The following is a 21,420-nucleotide window of genomic DNA, read 5'->3' as shown; positions in this document are numbered from 1 at the left end:
TGATTTTGAGAGCAATGTTTTCTTAATGTTTATTTATTTTTGAGACAGAGAGAGACAGAGCATGAATGGGGGAGGGTCAGAGAGAGAGGGAGACACACAATCTGAAACAGGCTCCGGGCTCTGAGCTGTCAGCACAGAGCCCGACGTGGGGCTTGAACTCACGAACCGCAAGATCGTGACCTGAGCCGAAGCCAGACGCTTAACCGACTGAGCCACCCAGGCGCCCCGAGAGCAATGTTTTCTGTAACGCGTATTTTGAAGGTCCTTACAGCCATTAAATAAAAATTCAGAAAAAACTAAGTTAAAGAAAGTTACCCTTGGGGCGCGTGGGTAGCTCAGTTAGTTAAGCATCCGACTCTTGATTTCACCTCAAGTCATGGTCTCACAGTTGGTGAATTGAAGCCCCACATCCAACTCTGCGCTGATGGTATGGGGCCTGCCTGGGACTCTCTCCCTCCCTCTATCTCTGCCCATGCTCTCTCTCTCTAAAAACAAATAAATAAGATTAAAAAACAAAGAAAGAAAGTTATCCTTGTTACTTTGCTGAACCACATCTCAGAGCCTTTAATTTACAAATGTGTTGTGTGAATCTTCAAGAATGTATCACAATATGGGGCGCCTGGGTGGCTGGGCTCAGTCTGTTAAGTATCTGACTTCATTCAGCTCAGGTCATGATCTCCCAGTTCTTGAGTTCCAGCCCCGCATTGGGCTCTGTGCTGACAGCTCAGAGCCTGGAGCCTGCTTCAGATTCTGTGTCTCCTTCTCTCTCTGCCCCTCTCTTGCTCAGGCTCTGTCTCTCTCTCTCTCTCAAAAATAAATAAACATTAAAAATTTTTTTTTGAAATAAAGAATGTATCACAATATGGCTTCCCAGATGGTTCTCCATAGATGCCCCTCTCTGATTCCTTCCTCCAACCTATACAACATCCCACCTCTGCTCAGTTCAACCACTTTTATTTTTAAGGGTACATTTGGGGGCATGGGGAAAGCATGAAGCCTGAGTGATGGAGATCCCTCCTTCCAATGGTCAGTGGTGGCCTTGAGGATAATAAGGTTGAGTAAAACCATATATAGAGACACCAATGAGGAGGCTGCTGCAGTAGACTGAGACACAGACAGAGGAACATATCAACAAAATTTAGAGGCAAAATTAGGATTGAACATACAGATCATCATATTATAATTGTTCACTTAAGATTTCTATGGGATGTCTATTACATCTGTGTTTAAAAGTCAGAGAAATCTGTTCTGTACTTGGCATATCACTAGGCACTTGTGTGGTTTTAGAAAACAGCAGAGGAACATGGATGGTTTTAGCAAACAGCAGAGGAATATGGATGGAGGTGCTTAAAAATAAGGAATAATGAAACAAACTCTTATTTATTAGATATTAATTTGAGCTGCTTTTTTTTTTACGTTTATTTATTTTTTGGGGGGTGGGGGGAGAGAAAGAGGGAGAGAGAGAAAATCCCAAACAGGCTCCTTGCTATCAGCTCAGAGCCCAATGTGGGGCTCAATCTCATGAACTGTGAGATCATGACCTGAGCTGAAATCAAGAGTCAGACTCTAACTGACTGAGCCACTCAGGCGCCCCAAACTGCCTTTTAATCTAGCATAGATTTCTTAGAACAGCTGTGGTTTTTCCATTTTATTATCAATCAAAAACACACTTTTACAACTCAACTTGTACCTCTCATTTGCCAATAAATTCCTCGTCTTGCTAGATTTTTCTTTTTGTATCTTTTACTTCTCTGGCTCTCCCCCAAGATCACATGGTGGTTTTTTAAAAATTATTTTTAGTTCATGGTCTATTGAATGAACAGGTAATTATTCCCTTCCATTCACTACAATTTTTCTTCCAAAGGCTAGAGATAGAACAGGGGAGAGTTCCCTATCCTACCTAGCAGAGGGGGTATTTATATTAATAAGGACACAACAAATACACTGATACAATTCCCACTCAAGGACTTCTAATGCCCTTTAAAATCTTTCCAATAAGACCCAAATTCCCAAAATTACTAGCTCTCAAAAATCCAATTACAAGGCTTCACATGTAAGTAACTCCTGCAAGCGTAAAAGATTCGCTTGAGAAGTGAAATGACTGCCAATTAAATAGGCAGAATTTTTGAGCCCTACTGGGTTCAAGGACGCTGGCTGAATTTGTCTCAGTAGCAGGTAGATGTTCAGATGGGACACTCCAAATGTCAGGAACGCTTTGGGAATTCATTTTCCCTCTGTGCCTCTAAATTTCGCAGGGTTACCCACACCCTACGTATTTTTTTCATTTGAATACAAAGGGGTGACGTCTCGTAGGTTTTCAAAAGACCCGAAAGGAGTCCATTCATAACATATTTTAAAACATGAGGAATTGGAAAGAGCCCAGGAGGAGGATTCAGACAGCTGACCCTCTGTCCTGGTTCAATCAGTAAGCAGAAGCATAACCTAAGGAGGCCACCTAGCCTCAGGTTTTCTGTTGCATTTCTTCCTTCCCAAAGCCCTGGGTTCTCTCAAAGGAAACAGGAAGTTTGAAATATGCATCAGGCCTTATGAGTTCTTTTCATGATAGTTCCTTGAATGATTGAAATTCCTTTTCCTGTTCACCAACCATTTCCTAATTCTCAAGTCCAATGCACAACTTTTGGCTCTTAATTTACTTGAACTTTCTGTAACATGTGATATCATAGAGCATTTCCTCTTTTTGAAATGTTTTCCTTCATTCTCTACTTCACCTTTTCCGGGTTTACTTCCTAACTCTCTGATCACTCCTTTTCAGAGTTTTTCTTTCTCAGCTCCCCTTAAACCCAGGAGTCCATAACAGTCCATACTTAAAGTTAGTGACCTCATCTCCTCCCACAGCTCCAGCCAGAACTCTACTTTGAACTCCAGTTCACGTTTTCAAGTACCCGGAGGGTGCTTGAAGGGAGGCACATCTCAAAACTGGATATCACTTCCCCAGGATCTTAACTACAACCCGTCCAAAGCTAAACGTAGGTAGCTTTGCTCCCCCATTCCACCACCTTCGTCCTCAAACTGCAACTACTTTATTAGCAATGTTAGATCTCAGATAACTACATCATATTCAACTCAGTTTTGCAAGTCCTGAAAATAGTAGCCCTCTCTTCCATTTTTCATATCTAATTAATTTCCAAGTCTCCCTAAATATTTCGCAAAGCAGGCCTTACTGTTTCTTTCCCAATGCATTTGCCTTAGGAAGTCCTTCAACATCTCTGCTATTGGGGACATTCTAAATTGGGGATGTGCTACTATTCCAGTAGCCTTCTAAAAGGCTGCAGTCTCTCTCTCTCTCTCTCTCTCTCTCTCTCTCCCTTCCTCTCCATTCTCAATGTTATTTCCTTTAAATTTCCCCCATCTCTCCAGAGTTTTCTTCATAAAATAGAATTATGAGCACATCACGCTTTTGGCTTAAAATCCTGTAATAGTTTAACTCCTTATAAATACTCATCTAACACAATGTAGAGGCTTTTCATTATATAAACTCCACTTGCCTTTCCAATCTTATGTCCCTCCAGCCCATCCCCTATGCTTCATCTAAAGAAAATTATACAGAGATCCCTAAAAGTTTGCACTTGCCTACTAAATCTTTATCACAGCACCTCTTCCACTATCCTGGGAAGAATCTCACTCCTTAAGTTCCTTGAGGGAAAATACTATACACCTTACTCACCTGGATATGTGCTGCTCTGGGAACAGTACCTGGCACACGACAGGTTCTCAATGAATATTTGTTGAGTGGAAGATAATGGTGGGAAGAATTGGGGATTCTGAATGAAGTCATCTGGACCTGTGCTGCTCATAATTATTTGTGTGTTTTGATGAAGTTTCTTTGGCTTTCAGTTTCTATAATCTTCCTAAATGAGGAAGTAGAGCTAGATTTTCTATAAGGCCCCCTCCGGCTTTTTTTTTTTTTTTTTTTTTAATACTCTATGGTTGAAACTATTGCCTATTATAGAAGTTGAAATACCTACTTCATCTGATTTCAGAATGTTTTATAAAATTTTTAAAATATTGAAAAAGGGCATTTCACATAAAAATCTGAATTTCCTAGAAGTCTACACTTGGTGCTAGCTGAATCGTGCTGTCTTTAGATGGGATGAATGCCTTCTGTTTGGGCAGTATTCTCACTCTATTGTCCCCTTTTCAGAGGCAGAATATAAGTTGTCGTTTATTAAAACACTTGCACTGTAGTTTTCTTCAGGAAAGATGTGAAATAGGAAATATTTCTTGTTCCCATTTTTCTGTTAAACGTAGAACAATTAAAAATAACCCGAGAGACCCTTGTGTTTCTTATTGCTGTCTGACCTCACTCCCTTACATATATATATATATATATATATATATATATATATATATATGTATAATGCTAAACAACCTAGAATTTTCTCAGGGGGTACCAATTCAAAATATCCTGGTTGTGGTTTTTATCGCGTTAGTGCATCTAGACCTTTCATGTCCTTAAGATCTTTTCAGAAAATAGTGAGGCCTTAATACAGGCAAAGGCCAAGTCTTTTCATCTTCTAATTAATTTGCCGAATATGTCTTTCACCAAAAGCAATCGATGCTTTTACCTAACAATTACATTACGTTTGAATATTTATCATCAGAACATTCTCTGCTCTTTTCAAACCCCGTTAAAACTACTCTCTATCCTTCAGAAATTCTTAGAATGGCCTGTACATGCTATGAAAACTTGTCTACTAAGTGGGCACACGGAGGTGACTCTTCACTTATTCTGTCATTGTTCCTGCCAGGATTGCATATTTGCGTTAGCATTTTTTAATGGATCTGTGAAAACGTTCTACTTGCAGACTAAGGACAAGATGGGCAGGACCTGATGGGGCGGGCTCAAGACCCGAGTGTAGGGAGGCCGCCATCACCCGATAAAGACGGCTGCTTCATTCCCTCACCTTGTTTATTGCAGGTTGGCTAAGGCGTTAGCCTTCCATAATTCAAGGCCTCAAAAAAAAAAAAAAAAACCCACAAAAAAACACAAAAAACAACCTCCCTTTCAATTTTCTTAGTACCCCCATTCCCAGCTTAGAGACCCAGGGGGCGTAGCAGAACAACTGTCACTCAATCCCGCTGGCCAACGGGAAGGGAGCGAGGCCCTCCTCCTTCCTAGCGCTGTACTGTGGGCATGCGCACTGGGCGTCCCAGCGCCACCGCCCATCAGCTGAGAATCTAGCTGGGGGCTCTGGGGCCGGTGGGTGCCTGGGGCCGGCGGAGGAGGAGGAGAAAGCCGAGGAGGTTGGGGTAAGAGGAACCTGGGGAGGGGGGTGGTCCCTGGCCCGGAGCCCCAGAGGCGCGAACTCCCGGCGGCTGCCGCGCCTCCTTGTTTGTGAGCGTGGTCAGGTGGCCGCCGCCCTGCGCTTTGCGGCTGTGGTCGGGAGGCGGAAGGCGGGCGCTGCCCCAGCCCCGGAGCGCCACCGCTGCTCACGCCCCCGGTCAAGCGGGTCCCGCCGGCCTTGCCGGCTCCGCGAGCCCTGCGCCCGCAGCGCCGCATCCCCGCCGCCTCCCCGGCCGCGCTGGCTCCCGCGCACCCTCGGGCGGGGCCGGCGCCGGGGCCCGCTGGGGCGGAGCTCCAGAATCCTGCTTCTGCCTGGAGCGAGCAGGACTTCGAGTGACCTCTTCCTCTTTGCAACTTACAGAGTTAGAAGACACAGTTTAAAGTTCTCTTCCCGAATACAGAGGAACTGAAAATAGATGCTGCAGTAAAGGAACCATATGCATTTATTCGGGGGCAGCTTGTAGTTGGTTTTGTTTGGCCTGAAGACGAGCTAACTTTCTTTGATCTTCTCAGTACGCGTCATTAATTGGTTTACGTGAAGACCTTTAAAAACACGTAAAATATTTCAAGGTCCTCCCCGGAACCCCGGCTTCTTGTTTTTTAGGTCGTTACTTTGTAAAAATTCAGACACAGAGGAAAAAATAACATTATCTTTCTGGTCAAATGCTTTATTTGTTTTTCCTCTCAAGTTTCTTGTATTTGTTTGGCTCTTGTATACATATTTTGTTTAATTCAGATAATTGTATTTTAGCTGTAACTGTATATAATTTAAAACTCGAACAGAATCTGGAAGAAAATGATTATGAAGTGCTGTGCTGTTGAGTAATGTTGCAGGTGGACGTTTCTTCTGGGGGCAGCCTCAGCCTCACACGGGCAGAGACTTCTAGCAGGTGTTCAGCAGTGTCTTGTGATGTGGACGCCCTCTGCTTTTCAGGCCGCCTTGAGAAGTTCGTCTCAGACTGTGACTAATTAAGAATTATGCTCTAGTTTCAAACTTTCTGTAGAAGTTAATATAATACCATTGTAACCCATTAATGATTGCATCATTTTTCTTAAGCTTTTTACTTGTGCTACTTCCGATAACGCAGTTGTATCTACTTTTGGTTTGTGCTGCTCCCGATAAAACAGTTATATATAGTTTTGGTTAGGATACCAAACTTTAGTTCAGTGCTGGGGGTGGAAAAATAAATTATATGAAACATCTGCAGGAAGTCTGAGTAAAGTTTGCCATGAATCCATTTAATTTGAAAGTTTAGTGTATGAGAAGGGTGAAAAGTAATCCTTGGTATTGTGAATGAAACCGAATAGTATAATAGTGCAACGGACAGAGATGCTGAGCTAAAGTATTGGGTTAATTTGGTTTAGATAGAGAATGCTCACGGCCATAGAGTGATCACCTTCATGTTGGTGGAACATCTATGCACCTGATACTGCAAATTCCACAAGGTGACAAGGTTGTCTTGTGCTTATATCCCCAAGGTAGGGACAGATAATAAACAACACACTAACTAGATCTTTTTTTTTTTTTAAAGGTTTTTAAAAATTTTTTTTAATGTTTTTTTTTTTTTAATGTTTTTTTTTAACGTTTATTTTTGAGAGAGACAGAGAGAGACAGAGCATGAACGGGGGAGGGGCAGACAGAGAGGGAGACACAGAATCGGAAGCAGGCTCCAGGCTCTGAGCCATCAGCCCAGAGCCCGACGCGGGGCTCGAACTCACGGACTGTGAGATCGTGACCCGAGCTGAAGTCCGACGCTTAACCGACTGAGCCACCCAGGCGCCCCTAATGTTTATTTATTTTTGAGACAGAGACAGAGCATGAATGGGGGAGGGTCAGAGAGAGAGGGAGACACAGAATCCGAAGCAGGCGCCAGGTTCTGAGCTGTCAGCACAGAGCCCGACGGGGGGGGCGGGGGCGGGTGGCGAACCCACGGACAGCGAGTTCATGACCTGATGACCTGAGCCAAAGTCGGACGCTTAACCGACTGAGCCACCCAGGCGCCCCTAACTAGATCGTTTTAAATGACGATTAGCACCATAATAAAGGAAATTAGATAAACAGAAAGTGGCAAGAGTGGTGACTTCTCACTTCAGATCCGAATAGTCAGCAAAGACTTCTCTAGCATGCGATGAGACCTTGCTGGAGTAAAGGAGCCAGTCATGTGGAGATCACGGGAAGAGCCTTCTAGGGATAGAAAACGGCACTCCTCAAAGGCCCTAAGGCAGTAGTAAGCCTGTACATTTAGGATCTAAAAGAAGACACTGGAATTTAACATCTTAGAATTGGTATTATTTATCCTCAGACTAGGTATGTGTTCTTTTAGGAAATAGGTACATTTATTCATTCAGTCTACAGATATTTATTAAGCACCTCTTACATAACCAGGTAGCGAGACTAGAGTAGCTCACAAAAAATACACAGCCTTGCCCCTCTGGGAACGTATATTTTGGGCGCAAGGGGTGGAGGGAAGTCCAGTGTTTTATGCTCGTACTCCCACTTCAAAAAGTGAAACTATTTCTATAGCTCCGTTTGTGTTCAATTTACAGAGCATGAGATGTATGCTTAATGGGAATCTAGGATTCTGCAACGTGTCCGGTATTACCTGGGGGAAGTGTTTGACAATTACAATTTCACAATTCCCTTTGTTCTTTAATTTGTGCTCTCCAGAAAGTCTTGAGAATATCCTCATTATGAGTATTGCACTTTGATCCTCTCTTTCCTTCTTTCCCTTTATAGTGTTTATATGTTTTCATAGAAAAGTAATTGCTGAGATGTCTACATGATCACTATTCAATAGAACTTTATGCTGTGGTAGAATGTTCTATATTTCTATAGTGGCTGTTATAAACTACTAGCCTCACATGTTATACTTGAGGACTTGATAGAGCCGGTATAGATAATGAGTTATTGTTATTCTGAGCAATAAAACTGGGAATTCTGATTGTTCTTTCAAAAATATTCATCAACAGTGCTTTAGTGCTTGTTAACTCCAGCCAGGTGCTGGAGACTGAAGTAGACACCAGCTATCAGAATAACGTGGTTGATTCCAGGCCAAAATGCAATGATCATAAGCTTTTGATGTCAATTTATAGTTAGCTATAATTATAGTCCATCTATCTGTATATATGTTTTTGCAGTAAAGTCATTTGGCTCCTTTATTTCTCATGTTTTGTCATCAGAAAGACCAACCATTGTTGTCTCTTAGATATCACTATTGGCAGAATAAGAGAGAAAAGGACTGAGCTATTCATCTGTGTTACCTTGATCTACTCATATAGTCATCCCAGGTCTGTTTCTTCATCCTAAGAGTAGAGTCTGCAAAAAGGTTAATGGATTGGGCTCACCTGCCCTGAGTTTTTGTTACACAATGAAGCAATATGGTTTAGTGTTTTAAAAATATGGGCTGTAAGATGTAGTTTCAAATTTTAGCTCTTAGATTAAGCAGGTTACTTATTCTTGTTATGCCTCAATTTTTTCATGTGAAATATCAGAATTACAAGTGAACCTACCTCAGAGATTTGTTGTAAGAATCAACTGAGAAAATAAATGTAAAACAATGCTTTGGAAATACCAGTTAGCCATGGTTAATCTTGTTGACTTTTTGTGTATCTTTCTCTTCCATCATTTGCAAATTTCTTTTCATTCTTCACTCAACACAGAGCTGAGTTAACAGTCACTGTGCCCTTTCTTTAAAGAAATTCCAGCCAATCCAGCAACAGCAACAGCTCTTTGGATGAATGGAGCCCAGTTATCTCACCTGTAGGAACTTTCACTAATTTAGTTGCTTGAGTAAAGAGATGAGGAAAACTGGTAGTGTTTGTAAATAATTGGTTAATTCTCTGAAGAGGAAAAAGAGGGGCCTTGAAAAAAACACAGAGAAGGCTTAGGTTAGGCTTGCATGAGTTTTGAGGCTTAAGGGGAATGCTATAAATCTATGTATGTTTAGGAAGGAGCCTCCTGAAGAGAGTCAATGAGAAACATTTCCTCATTCATTATGTCTGTGTTGGCTGTGAGACAGTTTTTCTAGAGATCTAGTTGATAGAGGAAAAGGAAAAAGAAAGATGTCATTGAGCCAGGAGAGAATTGCTCCTATCTATGCAGTGAAGTATTATTTGGCAGTGAAAAGGAATGATGTATTGATCCATGCCAAAATATGGATGGACCTTGGCAACATGCTAAGAGAATGAAGCCAGTCACGAGAGAGCTCATTATATGATTCTATTCATAGGAAATGTACAGAATAGACAAACCTATGAAAACATAGATTAGTGGTTGCCTACAGCTGGAGAGGTTGCAGAGAAATGAAAAGTGACTGCTAGTAGGTGTGGGCTTTGTTTGAGGGTAATGAAATGTTCTAAAAGTGATGTGATGGCTACACAAGTTTATGCATGTTCTAAAAACACCAGTAGGCTTGGGACGCCTGGGTGGCTCAGTCAGTTGAGCATCCAACTTTGGCTCAGGTCATGATCTCACAGTTTGTGAGTTTGAGCCCAGCGTTGGGCTCTGTGCTGACAGCACAGAGTCTGGATTCTACTTCAGATTCTGTGTCTCCCTGTCTCTCTGCCCTCCCCTGCCTGTGCTCGCTCTCTCTCTCTCTCTCTCTCTCTCTCTCAAAAATAAGCATTAAAATTTTTTTTTCATAAAATAAAACACCAATAGAATTGCTTTTTTTTTTTAAATTTTAATTCCAGTGTAGTTAACATACAGTGTTATATTAGATTCAGGTGTATGGGATTGTACACTTTAAATGGGTGAATCCTGTGGTTTTGAATTCTATCTCAGGCTCTTACTGAAAAAAAAAAAAAAAAAAAAAACAAAAAAAACCATGCAGAATTTAGAGATCTAATTGGTGGTTTGTGGGATGCTTGTGATAGTGTTAGTTTCATTGAATCCCCAGGTCCAGTCTTCTCCTCTCTCGGCCCCAGCTCTTTAGGTGGCTGCAGGCCTAAGTGCCAAGCTATCTGCCACCTGCCGAAGCAGTTCTACCACCTGAGTTGAGATTTGGGTCTCTCTGGATGACTTGGTGAGATCCGAAGGGCCGGAATAGATAAATAGGACCTGTGGATCAATGAAGGAGAATGAAGAGTACCTAAAAGCTCCAGGAATTCCAGGGTGGCCAGGCACGTTCCACGATGCACCACTTTCTGACATGGAGCCAGTACTGATCTACTTATCCCAAAAGTTCTACCCTTGCACTTCCTGCCGGCACCGACCCTAAGAACAAGACACACATTTCCTTGTGCCCTCTTCTCCCCTGCCAGAAATCTCCAGTGCTTTCTTATTGCGATATATTCAATCTAACCCTAGTTTCCAGCGCCCTCTTTCGTGACTTTAGTTTTGTGTGGTAGCTGTCATGGGTAGCTTTGGAACCAAAACCCTGGGGCTGAACCCCACGTCCAGCTGGTAGGTGGGTTCAATTACCTTTATCGTTACTTAATCTTTGTTAACCTCAGTTTGCTCATTGTTAAAACAAGGTTTATTTGCTACTATCTACTTTAAAGAGGAGATTTTGAAAATTAAATTAGACAATCCACGTGAAATGCTTTTCATTTCACAGATATGCAATACACGTTGGGTCATTCCTCTCTTTCTATGCTGTCTCCCACTTGTCCCCACCATGAATCATCTGATCCAGGGTTGACTGGCACCCACCCCTTTCTTTGAGAAATGACACACTGAGTTTGCCCTTTGCGTATGTTCTGTCTACCCATCCCAGGCTTCATGTCTTTGCCTTAGTCACTCTCTGGATGCCCAGTATCCAGATCTTCTGCTTGTGTTTTGTTAATTCTTTCTAGATAGGAGCCATAGTGAAATTTCCTTTTCCCAGCCTCTCACTTTTGCCTGCACATGACCTTTTGCTGATTTACGTTGCTTTTGCTGTTTTACTTTATCCAGTCTTCTAAATGACACACTTGAATTAGGCAGATTCTTTATGTTTGTTGTTTTGTTCGCTTGCGACTCCCTAGTGCCTGTTTGATGCCAGGCATGTAGCTGACTCTCAGCAGAGAGCTGCCGGACAAATTGCCTGCCTGCAACTTTGCAGCCTGCAGCGTGCTCGGTGGAAAGATGGGCGTGGCGTTGAGTCTGTGCTGGACACAGTCCTGTATGCAGGGACACCCTTTCCATCCTTTTTTTCCAAACCCCAAGAGGTGTGTGGTGTGTGGACTGAAGAAGAAAATTCCTTCTTGCCTCCTTCCTGTCGCGGTGCCCCAGCTTTGCTTCCTGTCCTGACGCCAGCCTCGGGAAGAGGAGAGCTGTTCTCTTTGCTCTGTTGGAAGGTGTGATGAGCATTTTATGGAACATTCCTTTTTTTTTTTTTTTTTTTTCTCCTCACTTGTCAGCTGTGCCTCTCTCAAAGTGGACCTTTCCTATTAAAATTGGACACCCGCTAGTCATATATTCCTAAGCTCTTCCTGTGTGTGTTAAATTAGATATGGTGACATTTCTGGGGACACCCTGCAGTTTGTGTACCATTTAATAGATATGTAAATAGCTGTTCTGTGCCGGGAGTTGTTTTAAATGTTGGAGAAAGAAAGATAAATAGCATGTGGGCCCCGCTTTATAGTTGCTTGCAGTTCAGTTAAGGAGAAAATATATAAACAATTAAGAATATACACGTAAAAGGGATTTGGTTACTTTTACTTAAAAGTTTTCAAAGGGAATGTACAGTTTGAACCTTATTTTAATTGTTTAACATGACTGTGTCCTTTGAAAGCCAGTATTTTTGAAAGCCATGAGAATTTTTCTATTTGATGTGTCCCTTTGCTATATTTCAACCCTGTTAGGTTAATCAACCTCCCAGATTGATAATTTTGAAACTTAGGCCAATGCTTTAAAAATACAATTATGTGATTTCTGTTTTTTAGGTGACTGCTTAGGTGACATCTGATGAAATTAGTGAATAAGTAAATCAGCTATGTCTTACACTCCGGGTGTTGGTGGTGACCCTGCCCTACTGGCCCAGCGTATCTCTTCCAACATCCAGAAGATCACACAATGTTGTAAGTAGAAATTTAAGTTGACGTCACTGTTTTTAATTCTTAAAATTGGGTTCATAACAGGACAACTCCAGTGACTGAGAGCAGGAACAGATTTTAGAAGGTTAGAACTCTTAAAATGAAAAAAAGAAAAAAGAAAAAGGCCAGAACTCTTTAGAGTGAATACAAAAGACAATTATATTAGAAGAGATAACACTTAATTGCATTTTTCTGTAGAGTGCCAGGCACATAATACACTATTTCATTAATGAAATAAAACTTTAAAAGGATAGATATTTGGGGGACCTGGATGGCTCAGTTGGTTAAGTCTCCTTTTTTTTTTATGTTTATTTTTGAAAAGAGAGAGAGAGAGAGAGAGAGAGAGAGAATGAATGAATGAATGGGGGAGGGGCAGAGAGAAACAAAGACAGAATCCAAAGCAGACTCCAGGCTCTGAGCTGTCAGCACAGAGCCTGACACAGGGCTCGAACCCACAAGCCATGAGATCGTGACCTGAGCTGAAGTTGGATGCCCAACTGATCGAGCCATCCAGGTACCCCCGTCCTACTCTTGATTGCAGCTTAGATCATAATCTCATGGTTTGTGGGATCAAGCCCCTTGTTGGGCTCTGTGCTGACAGTGCGGAGCCTGCTTGGAATTCTCTGTCTCTCTCTCCCTCTCAAAATAAATAAAAATAAACTTAAAAAAAAAAAAAGGATAGAGACTTACATTTGCTTTAAAACCATCTGGTTCTAGATGAGACTAAAGACACTTGTTGACTAAATTCCCTAGGTTTGGAACTGGGGAGCCCTACAAAGAGTTTACGTTTACTTAAAACAGGGAAAGGGAAAGGGAATATACATAGTCTAAAGGACCGTGCCCTTAAGGAGCAGGGATTAACTGATGAGGGGACGTTTTAATCCATTGAGGCAGATCTAGAAGATAACTCAGGGTTCCCATAAACAACTGTGCTACACCTACCAAACACAATGCTACCAGACTAAGCCCATGTAGCATTTTATTGGAAATTATTACTCCTTGAAAGATCACTGTAGCAGATTTGAGCCTATAGGTTTTTTTTTTTTGTTGTTTCACATTTGTTTCTGAATCATAGCTAATCACATGAGGACTATTCTAGTCACCTTGTAGTGGTCAGTATTCTGGCCCTTTGGGCATTAACTGAACTCTCTTTTGGAGTGTGTTAATACAGTGTTATTCTTTAGCTTAAAGTTTACTGCTCTCTTTACCAGAATGTGTTAACACACTGTGAAAATACAGAATGTTTTCAGATGACCAAACCATGTGTTCTTATCTAATCATTAACTTCCCAGAAGTTACTACTCTACCCAAGTGATTTCAGTGAAATGTCAGCATGTTTTGGAGGCCAAAGGATTAAAAGGATTAGATTATGGCACTAGAAAAGTGCTGTTGTGCACAGCGATATGATATAAAAGCCAAAGAAAATAAGAATTTTTCTCTTTGTTAGAAATAGTGCTGGTCTGCAGCACCTGGGTGGCTCATTCAGTTAAGCGTCCGACTTTTGATTGTGGCTCAGGTCATGATCTCGTGGCTGTGAGATCAAGCCCCATGTCGGGCTCTAAGCTAAGCATGGAGCCTGCTTGGGATTCTCTCTCTGTCTCTGTCTCTCTCTCTCTGTGCCCCTCCCCTCCTTTCTTTCTCTCTCGCTCAAAATAAATAAATGACGTTAGAAAAAAATATATATTGCTGGTTTGCCTCAGGCTAATGTGTGAAAATTAAGAGAGATTGTCATTTTAATTTACATGTGTGGAAAAGTCAGGACCTTTATGCAAGAAAGGAGGCCAGGAGGCCTTACTCCAGAGGACAGTGCAGGTCTTCTGTGCTGGGAAAGATAAATGCATTAGGAATTCTAGGAAGAGGAGGAAGAGTGACTGTAGGCTCTGAGATTATAGAGGCAGTAAGCACCTAGTGGTATGAAAGATACACGGATTGGAGATTATTTGTGAGCTTGAACTGGTAGGAGGTAAGAGTTCATTTAAGTCATGTTCCCGAGAAAGAGATCGATTGATGTGCTAGATGGGAAGTGATAAATTGAACAAGAGTTGCATACTCTTGGCATAATTGATAGCTAAGTATGTGACTGCACTGTGATTCAGGGCAGCTTTGGAGTGTGGGGGAGGGTGGTGGTGAGACCCACAACTCTGCCTTGTGGAGAGGGGCCAAGAAGCCTGGGACCGTTTGGCCGTGAGAAGCCACAGTCCCCACCTTCAGCTACTGAGGCACGGTCTTGTGTAAAATACAAGAAATGCATGCTGCGTGATCATGAAGGCCTTTGCAAAGGAACAAAGCAACAGTAGCCAGACGTCAGCTCTAGGAGGAATAGGGCTTTTGAATAATCCTGGTTATTCAGGGATGGAATGGCTACCCTCAGGAGGAGCGACCAGCACATAGTGGTCAGATACTATTTCTCAGGTCTGGTGTTGAGAGGTTTAAACACTGGAGTAATGGTTCCAACTGAGTGACTTGTAATTATGATATTCTGCCTTCATTCAGCAAATAATTTATTGAGCACCTACTACTGGCCAGTCATTGTACCAGACCCTTGGGAATCCAGCAGTAAGCAAAGTCCACAAGGCCCTTTTCTCATATGGGTCATAGTGTAAGAAAAAGCAGAGGGTTAAAAAAAACATTAATGAACAATATGGTTTCCTGTGATGAAAATGAGCATGCTGTGAGAGCAGGTGACTGTGGGGAAGCTGCCATAGCTGAGCTTGTCCTCTGAGGGAGTGAGAATGAGAAGGCGCTGGTAGTGAGAAGATACAGGACAAGAGCATTTAGATGGAGCCAGGGAGCTGGCAGTAAACTCCTGAAGCAGTCCACAGCTTGGGCTGTTCAGAAAATAGGAAAGAGAAGTCCAGTGTGGCTGGAACACAGCACCTGAGGCAGGAGTGGCTAGAGAGGAGATCAGAGAGGAGACTGAGCAGGCCACCCAGAGCCTCAGAGGCCGTCTGGGGAGTTTAGCTTTCATTCTAAGAAGGAAGACACACAGTCATATTGCTTTGGCTGCTGCCTCTTAGAAAATAGACTTTGGAGAATTGGGGGTGGGGACACGATGGCCATCTCTGGGTCTGATGAGGGAGGTGTTGGCTTGTACCAGGGTGGTGGCAGTGGGGACAGAGAACTGATGGATATTCTTTGGAGGCAGAGCCAGCAAGATTTGCTGCTGAGTGTGGGTGGATAAGAGTAAAAGAGGGTAGTCCAGGGTGACTGCATGGCTTTTGTGTTAAGCAACCAAGTGGATAGTGGTGAGTATATACTGAGGTGAGAAGGACTATAGTTCGGAAATGGGGAGAATTTTGTTTTAGCTAAGTGAAGTTCGAGATGTCTTTTAAACATCTAAGGGGAGATGCCAGACATCTAGTTTAGATACATGAATTTGGAGATCAGAATGATATCGGAGTACAAATGGTATTTGAAACTGTAGGTCTAAAATAATCACAAAGGAGTAAGAGAAGAGAGCTGGAGCATTAAAAAATGTAGAAGCCTGGAAGGCAGGGAGAAAGTGTGAAGAATCAGAGTGACCAGTGAGGTAAGAAGAAAATCAGGATATGGTGGATTTCCAGAAATCAAAAAAAAAAAAAAAAAAAAAAAAAGTTTCAAGACTGAGAGAGGCATCATCTGTGTCTAATGCTGCCAAGAGACTAAAAATTTTAGCACTGAATTTGATGAGGCAAACTGGTGACTTTGAACAGAATGGTCCTCTGTTCGTGTTCTGAATGTAAATGAAAAAAAAAAAAGAGGGAGAAGGACTGACCCTTTTTCAATTAAAGAGACTTCCTAGAATCCTACTCACCTCAGCTTGTGTTATTGATCAGAGTTTAGATACAGTCACATAGCTACACCTAGCTGCTAGGAAGCTGGATTACAGTGTGCTCACTAAAATTAGGTCTTGTTCCATTTAAGAAGGGAAAAACCAGTATTTAGTGGGCAACTGGCAGATTCCACCATGGAAGTAGAAAGAGGGCCAAAGAAGTGGTTGCATTTTTCCACCACGAAAGAGAGAATCCAGTGAGAGTATAATTGCAAAAGAAAGGTCTCTGAAGGCGAGAGGGAGAGGGAAACAGATCGCCAGTGTTCAGTTTGCCTGTCGTCCACTGTACAAGTCCAGGCAGAGTGTGGGGTGGACGGTAAGTGTGGTGGGCAAAGAAGGGAGAGTTCCTGTCTGAGTGAGCTGTTCTTAAATGAAATAGGAGGCAGAGGTATCAGACAGGGGGTGGGATGGAAGGCTGTTGGACCTTTATGGAAAGAAGAGAAAGTGATGAGTTGTAGTTTTGACAGTTGAGAGGATTGACATACCACAGAGGTAACGAAGGGTTGTTGGGCAGGTTGAGTACTCATTTGAGACTTGGGGTCTTGAATTTAGCGAAAACAATCATCACTATGTATTGTTTCTAATTCTGAGATTCACTGTCTGAATGAAGGGAAATTTAGATTAGGTAGAGTTAGTTATTGGTAAAGATCTAACCTACCAGCCAGTGCACATCACCGATAAGGACTATGAAGAAATCACGTGGAAGTGAAAGGCAGAAGTGTGAAATTTCAGTTCATTTTTTTCCCATCTGGCAATGCTAATAATACCGTGATCGAATAAGATGGTACTTTGCACCACATTTAGGTGTTTCTCTTTACATCTGTGTCTTGTAAATTTGTGTCAGTACAAATTATCTACTTGTAAAAAAGAAATCTCTGGAGAATATACTGTAAGAAGGGTAATACCCTTGTCGTTGGAATATGTGCATCTGTTCAACCAGAGCTAAAGTCTTCATAAACACTTCAGTGGGGAAAGTTTATTTTCATATTAATTTTGATTAAGATCAGTGAAAAATTATAAAATATGAACTTGTATAGTTGAGTTTATAACATAAAAAACAGCAGTCAAAAATTTTTGATTCTTGGAGGGATCTAAGAATAACATATATTAAGATTAGAATTTTTTTTAACTAGTGTATTCTGACAGGTCTCTTTTGCAAAGAGTAGAATAGATGAAATACGATGTTTTTAAGCTTTTTTTTTTTTTTTTTTTTTTGCCTTAAGGTAGTTTTTGTTCAAAATAATCTGTAGTCTTATCAATTTGCTTGGCTAGTAAAGTATTTAAACCGTATTACCATAATTTAATTTATATTAAACAACATATATAAATATTGTAAATACTTAAATATAAAATATATTAGAAATAGATTACATTAAAATAACAATTTTTTGAGAATGAGTAATAGGTATAACAAACTAGAATTTTATTAGGGATTTGTCTGTGGAGTGTTTAAAATAAGAAAAAAAAATTCTTTTTGTCTTAATGAAACTATTTGAAAATCTTCCTGAATATGGAATTTTATTGATAGATCATATGTAAGACAACGGGTTTGGGGGGAAGGTAGAAGCAGTGAGGAAAGTTATTTGGATCCCAATGTGATCTTGATTAAGAAAATATTTTTATCCTATGAGAGAAGGTGTTCTGTTGACTCTGTCACAGAGTCAGCTAGGTATTTGTGCCCCAGCTGCTCCATCCTTTGCCTGTGGCATAGACAATGCTCCTTCGATGGCCCTACCATGACATCCAGTCTTTCTCAACCCAGCGCTCCAGGCAACCATTCCCAGTAGACTGGAGTTGGCATGTAAATAAACAGTTTGTTATCCCAGGTCTAGAAGATCATCGTGCCTCAAAGAAATGCTTAGATTAAACTCTCAGCTTTGGATTGAGACGTTGACAAGTAACATTTTTATTAGTAGTATCTGGAAATGAGGTATACACCCATGTACCCTTTATCACCTGTGTATTTTTTTTTTTTTTTTTGAAGCAAACTCCTACCAGCGATGCATAGTACAAGGATAAGCAAGCCTTTGTGGGTTGCAATGGCTGAGTCTCTTATATAAGGTAAACCAGAGTAGGATAGTTTCCCTGGGGCCATTAATCCTTGCACAAACAAACAATATAGACAAGTGTATTCAGAACACACAGAAATAACTCATGTTTTTGAAAGAAGCAGAATAAATATATTGAAAACCTTCACATAATTACTTTTTTTTATCTTTAAAAAATAGAACTATAATGCATAGAGTAGTGCACCAACTATTAGGGTATAGCTCCATGAATCATCTGTTACAATACCACACATGCAAGTACAACATTACCAGCCCCCTGAAGCCCTTCTCACGTGTCACCCACTCCATACTCTAAGAAGATAACTTCTAACATCACTGATTAATATTGCCAGTTTCTTCACTTTAATGGAGTCAAGTGTTATGTCTTATGTTGGACTTCTTTCTCCCATTCTGTTTAAGCAGTTCATCCATGGTATTACATGTAGCTATAGGTCATTTGTTTTCATTGTTATATAGCATTCCATATCCAAACAGACCATAGTCTATTCTTTCTACTGTTCATGGACATTTGGAGTGTCTGGATTTTTTATTTGTCTTTATTTTTTGCTATTATGAACAATGCTGAACATTCTTACGTGTTCTTTTGTCTCATGTGTGTACCTAAGAGTTGGGTTGCTGAGTTATAGGGTATGTATGTGTTTACCTATGGTAGTTACGTAAAGTAGTTGTACCAGGTAATACTCCCACCAGGTAGTGTATCAGAGTTCATTTTGCTCCAAATCCTTGCCAACATTTGACATTTACAGTCTTAACTTTTACCCATTCTAGCCGTAGTTCTGTCTCATTGTGATTTATATTGCAATTCCCTGATAAGAATCAGACTTTTCAGAATGTCACTGAGTTAGGAAAATGAAGGCGACAGTAGGAAAGGTTTCTAATTGAGTAAGCTCTATGTGAGTGCATGCACATTTCCTGAAATTGGATCCCAATGCCAGTGTGACCTTGAGTAAGCTCTTTCACTTTCCAGGACATGATTTTCTTATATATATTTTCTGTGGGCTGGCTTATGGCCTCTCTTGACATTTAATAGGCTACAACTCTAACCAACGCTTTAAAGAATCTTGAAAGCTCTTCTAACATATGCAGGATTATTCTCTTTGTTATTAAGAGACACATTGCCATATCTGGATCCATAACACATACTTTTAAAATTCCATAGGGGCACCTGGGTGGCTCAGTCGGTTGAGCGTCCGTCTTCAGCTCAGGTCATGATCTCGCGGTCTGTGAGTTCAAGTCCCGCGTCGGGCTCTGTGCTGACAGCTCAGAGCCTGGAGCCTGCTTCGGATTCTGTGTCTCCCTCTCTCTCTGACCCTCCCCCACTCATGCTCTGTCTCTATCTCTCTCTCTCTCTCTCTGTGTGTGTCAAAAATTAATAAACATTAAAAAATTTAAAAAAAAATAAATAAAATTCCATAATTGAAATAGCCTTGCCAAGACTAGCTAGAGTTCCACTAAGACTTACATATTACTTGTAAGAATTAGAAGATGGGAGAGTTGTAGTCACAAGGGATTCTGGTATGAATCGTGTCTATATTAATTAAGGTATGAATTCAAAGAAATTGATAAATAGAATATATCGGCAGCTGACCATGAAACATAGCCATTGAAATAAAATTTTCACCAGCGGTAATGAGAATTCTGACATTTGAGTATTTTTAAAAAAGAATAATCTGAAAGAGAGTCTAAAAGTTAAGCCTGTGGAAAATGAACAAATTGGATCTATTGGTAACATAAAATATACCGAGTCGAATTTTATGAGTACAGGAGTTTTCTGCTAAAATATGCATAATATGTCATATGTACATGTGTGTTCATTCCAGAAGATTTGGGAAAGCAGAAACTTCTAGGGAGGTGTAAAATGTGTGACCTTAAACCCATGTCGTGAAGGTTAAGGGAAGATGACTGGAAATGTTTATGTTGAATCTTCATTGTTTCATTTTTTATCATTTATCTCCTATTGATTAGTTCTACACAGACTGTGTAGAGTTGCAAAAATATTATTGGTTTTCTTTGTGTTGTACTTAGCTCTCATTCTCTGTGGGTACTTTGCTTATTTATTAAAAAGAATCAGTGCTTGGCTCTTGTCCTCATAAGGTTCTTAGGATTTGAGATGACATATAAAGTCTGTATAAATGCGTGAGTCCTTTGGTTACTTTTGAGAGCGAACACAGCTATTTTGATTCGAGTCTAGTGAAAGAGGCACTTGTTTTTGCATCTAACACATGACTGCACAGAAGGAAAACTAGTATCATCAACTTCTCTTTTTTGGTGCCTGGGCACACTTGTCTTTACAAAAGACCTCAGTCCTGAGGAGTTAACAAATTTACTGGAACTGTGGATTTACCCAGGAATTGGGGATGTTCCTTTTTTTTTTCTTTTTTTTTTCTGGGGTGGTCTGTTGGTGGCTATTGGTGGATGGGAAGGTAGTTTATAGAGGAGGAGTTGAAACCTCACTCTCTCTCCCTCTCTCTCCTCCCTTTTCCCTCCCTCCGACCCTCTCCTAACTTGCTACTTGACATATCTACTTTTAACATCATACATCTGAAAATGTTTGGTTGGATTTTTTTTTTTCCCCTTGAGGAGAAAAACTTTAGTAGCTTTGATTTCATTGTTGTAATTTTCTTCATGCCTAAGGTGTTGACACAGAATAGAGAACTAGGTGTGGAAATTAATGTCTTATCCAAGAGAACTTTCAGAGAGTGACAACTTTTCTTTTCTCTGGTGGCTTTTCCTACATGACTGAACATGAGTGCTGTTTATGACTGAATGTGAATCTAATGGCTACAGAAGTATTTACACATAGATTCTTTCTTTTCTTTTTTTTTTTTTTTTAATGAAAATGAGGTCACTGTATGCTTATTTTATTTGCTGCTTACGTTTTTGTCTATTATGGCCAAATAATTTTCCATTATATGAGTGTGCCACGCATCATTTAACCAAACCTGTGTTAATGGACATTTTATCCTAAGATTACATATTTAAATATTGGAGAACTTAACCATATATGCTTCTTCCACACGTGAATCCTTCTGAGGTCTATATAGATAAAGTGTGATGCTGATTAAATTCTCATGTATCTTTCCACACCCATCTTATTAAAAACATTATAATATTCTTTTTTTTTAACTCTAAATATAGTCAATATGCCTAGTAATTGTTTATTACAGAGTAGCCTCTGTTTTATTAAAATTCAAGTTTGTGATGGGTTGTGTAGCAAC

At 40.7% G+C, this 21,420-nt stretch overlaps 2 protein-coding genes across 4 annotated transcripts in view; one reads left to right on the top strand and one right to left on the bottom strand.

The window, feature by feature from the left end:
- The window catches only part of LOC122220390 (trace amine-associated receptor 8-like), a 52,139-nt gene extending 48,278 nt beyond the window's left edge, over nt 1-3,861 (bottom strand). For all 3 annotated transcript variants that reach the window (XM_042939852.1, XM_042939854.1, XM_042939853.1), the window contains exon 1: nt 3,686-3,861. In XM_042939852.1, the coding sequence (XP_042795786.1) occupies nt 3,686-3,815 (130 nt within the window). In that variant the 5' untranslated portion in view covers nt 3,816-3,861. The remainder of the gene's footprint in view (nt 1-3,685) is intronic.
- A 1,292-nt stretch (nt 3,862-5,153) lies between these two features.
- Nucleotides 5,154-21,420, top strand: part of STX7 (syntaxin 7) — a 41,719-nt gene continuing 25,452 nt past the window's right edge. Inside the window, exons 1-2 of the mRNA XM_042939851.1 lie at nt 5,154-5,271; nt 12,173-12,307. Of these exons, the coding sequence (XP_042795785.1) occupies nt 12,223-12,307 (85 nt within the window). The 5' untranslated portion in view covers nt 5,154-5,271; nt 12,173-12,222. The remainder of the gene's footprint in view (nt 5,272-12,172; nt 12,308-21,420) is intronic.

Source organism: Panthera leo, chromosome B2, assembly GCF_018350215.1.
Source record: "Panthera leo isolate Ple1 chromosome B2, P.leo_Ple1_pat1.1, whole genome shotgun sequence".
Taxonomy (NCBI): Eukaryota; Metazoa; Chordata; class Mammalia; order Carnivora; family Felidae; genus Panthera; species Panthera leo.
The sequence above is the reverse complement of the archived record's forward strand: the minus strand, read 5'-3'. Positions and strand labels throughout refer to the sequence as shown.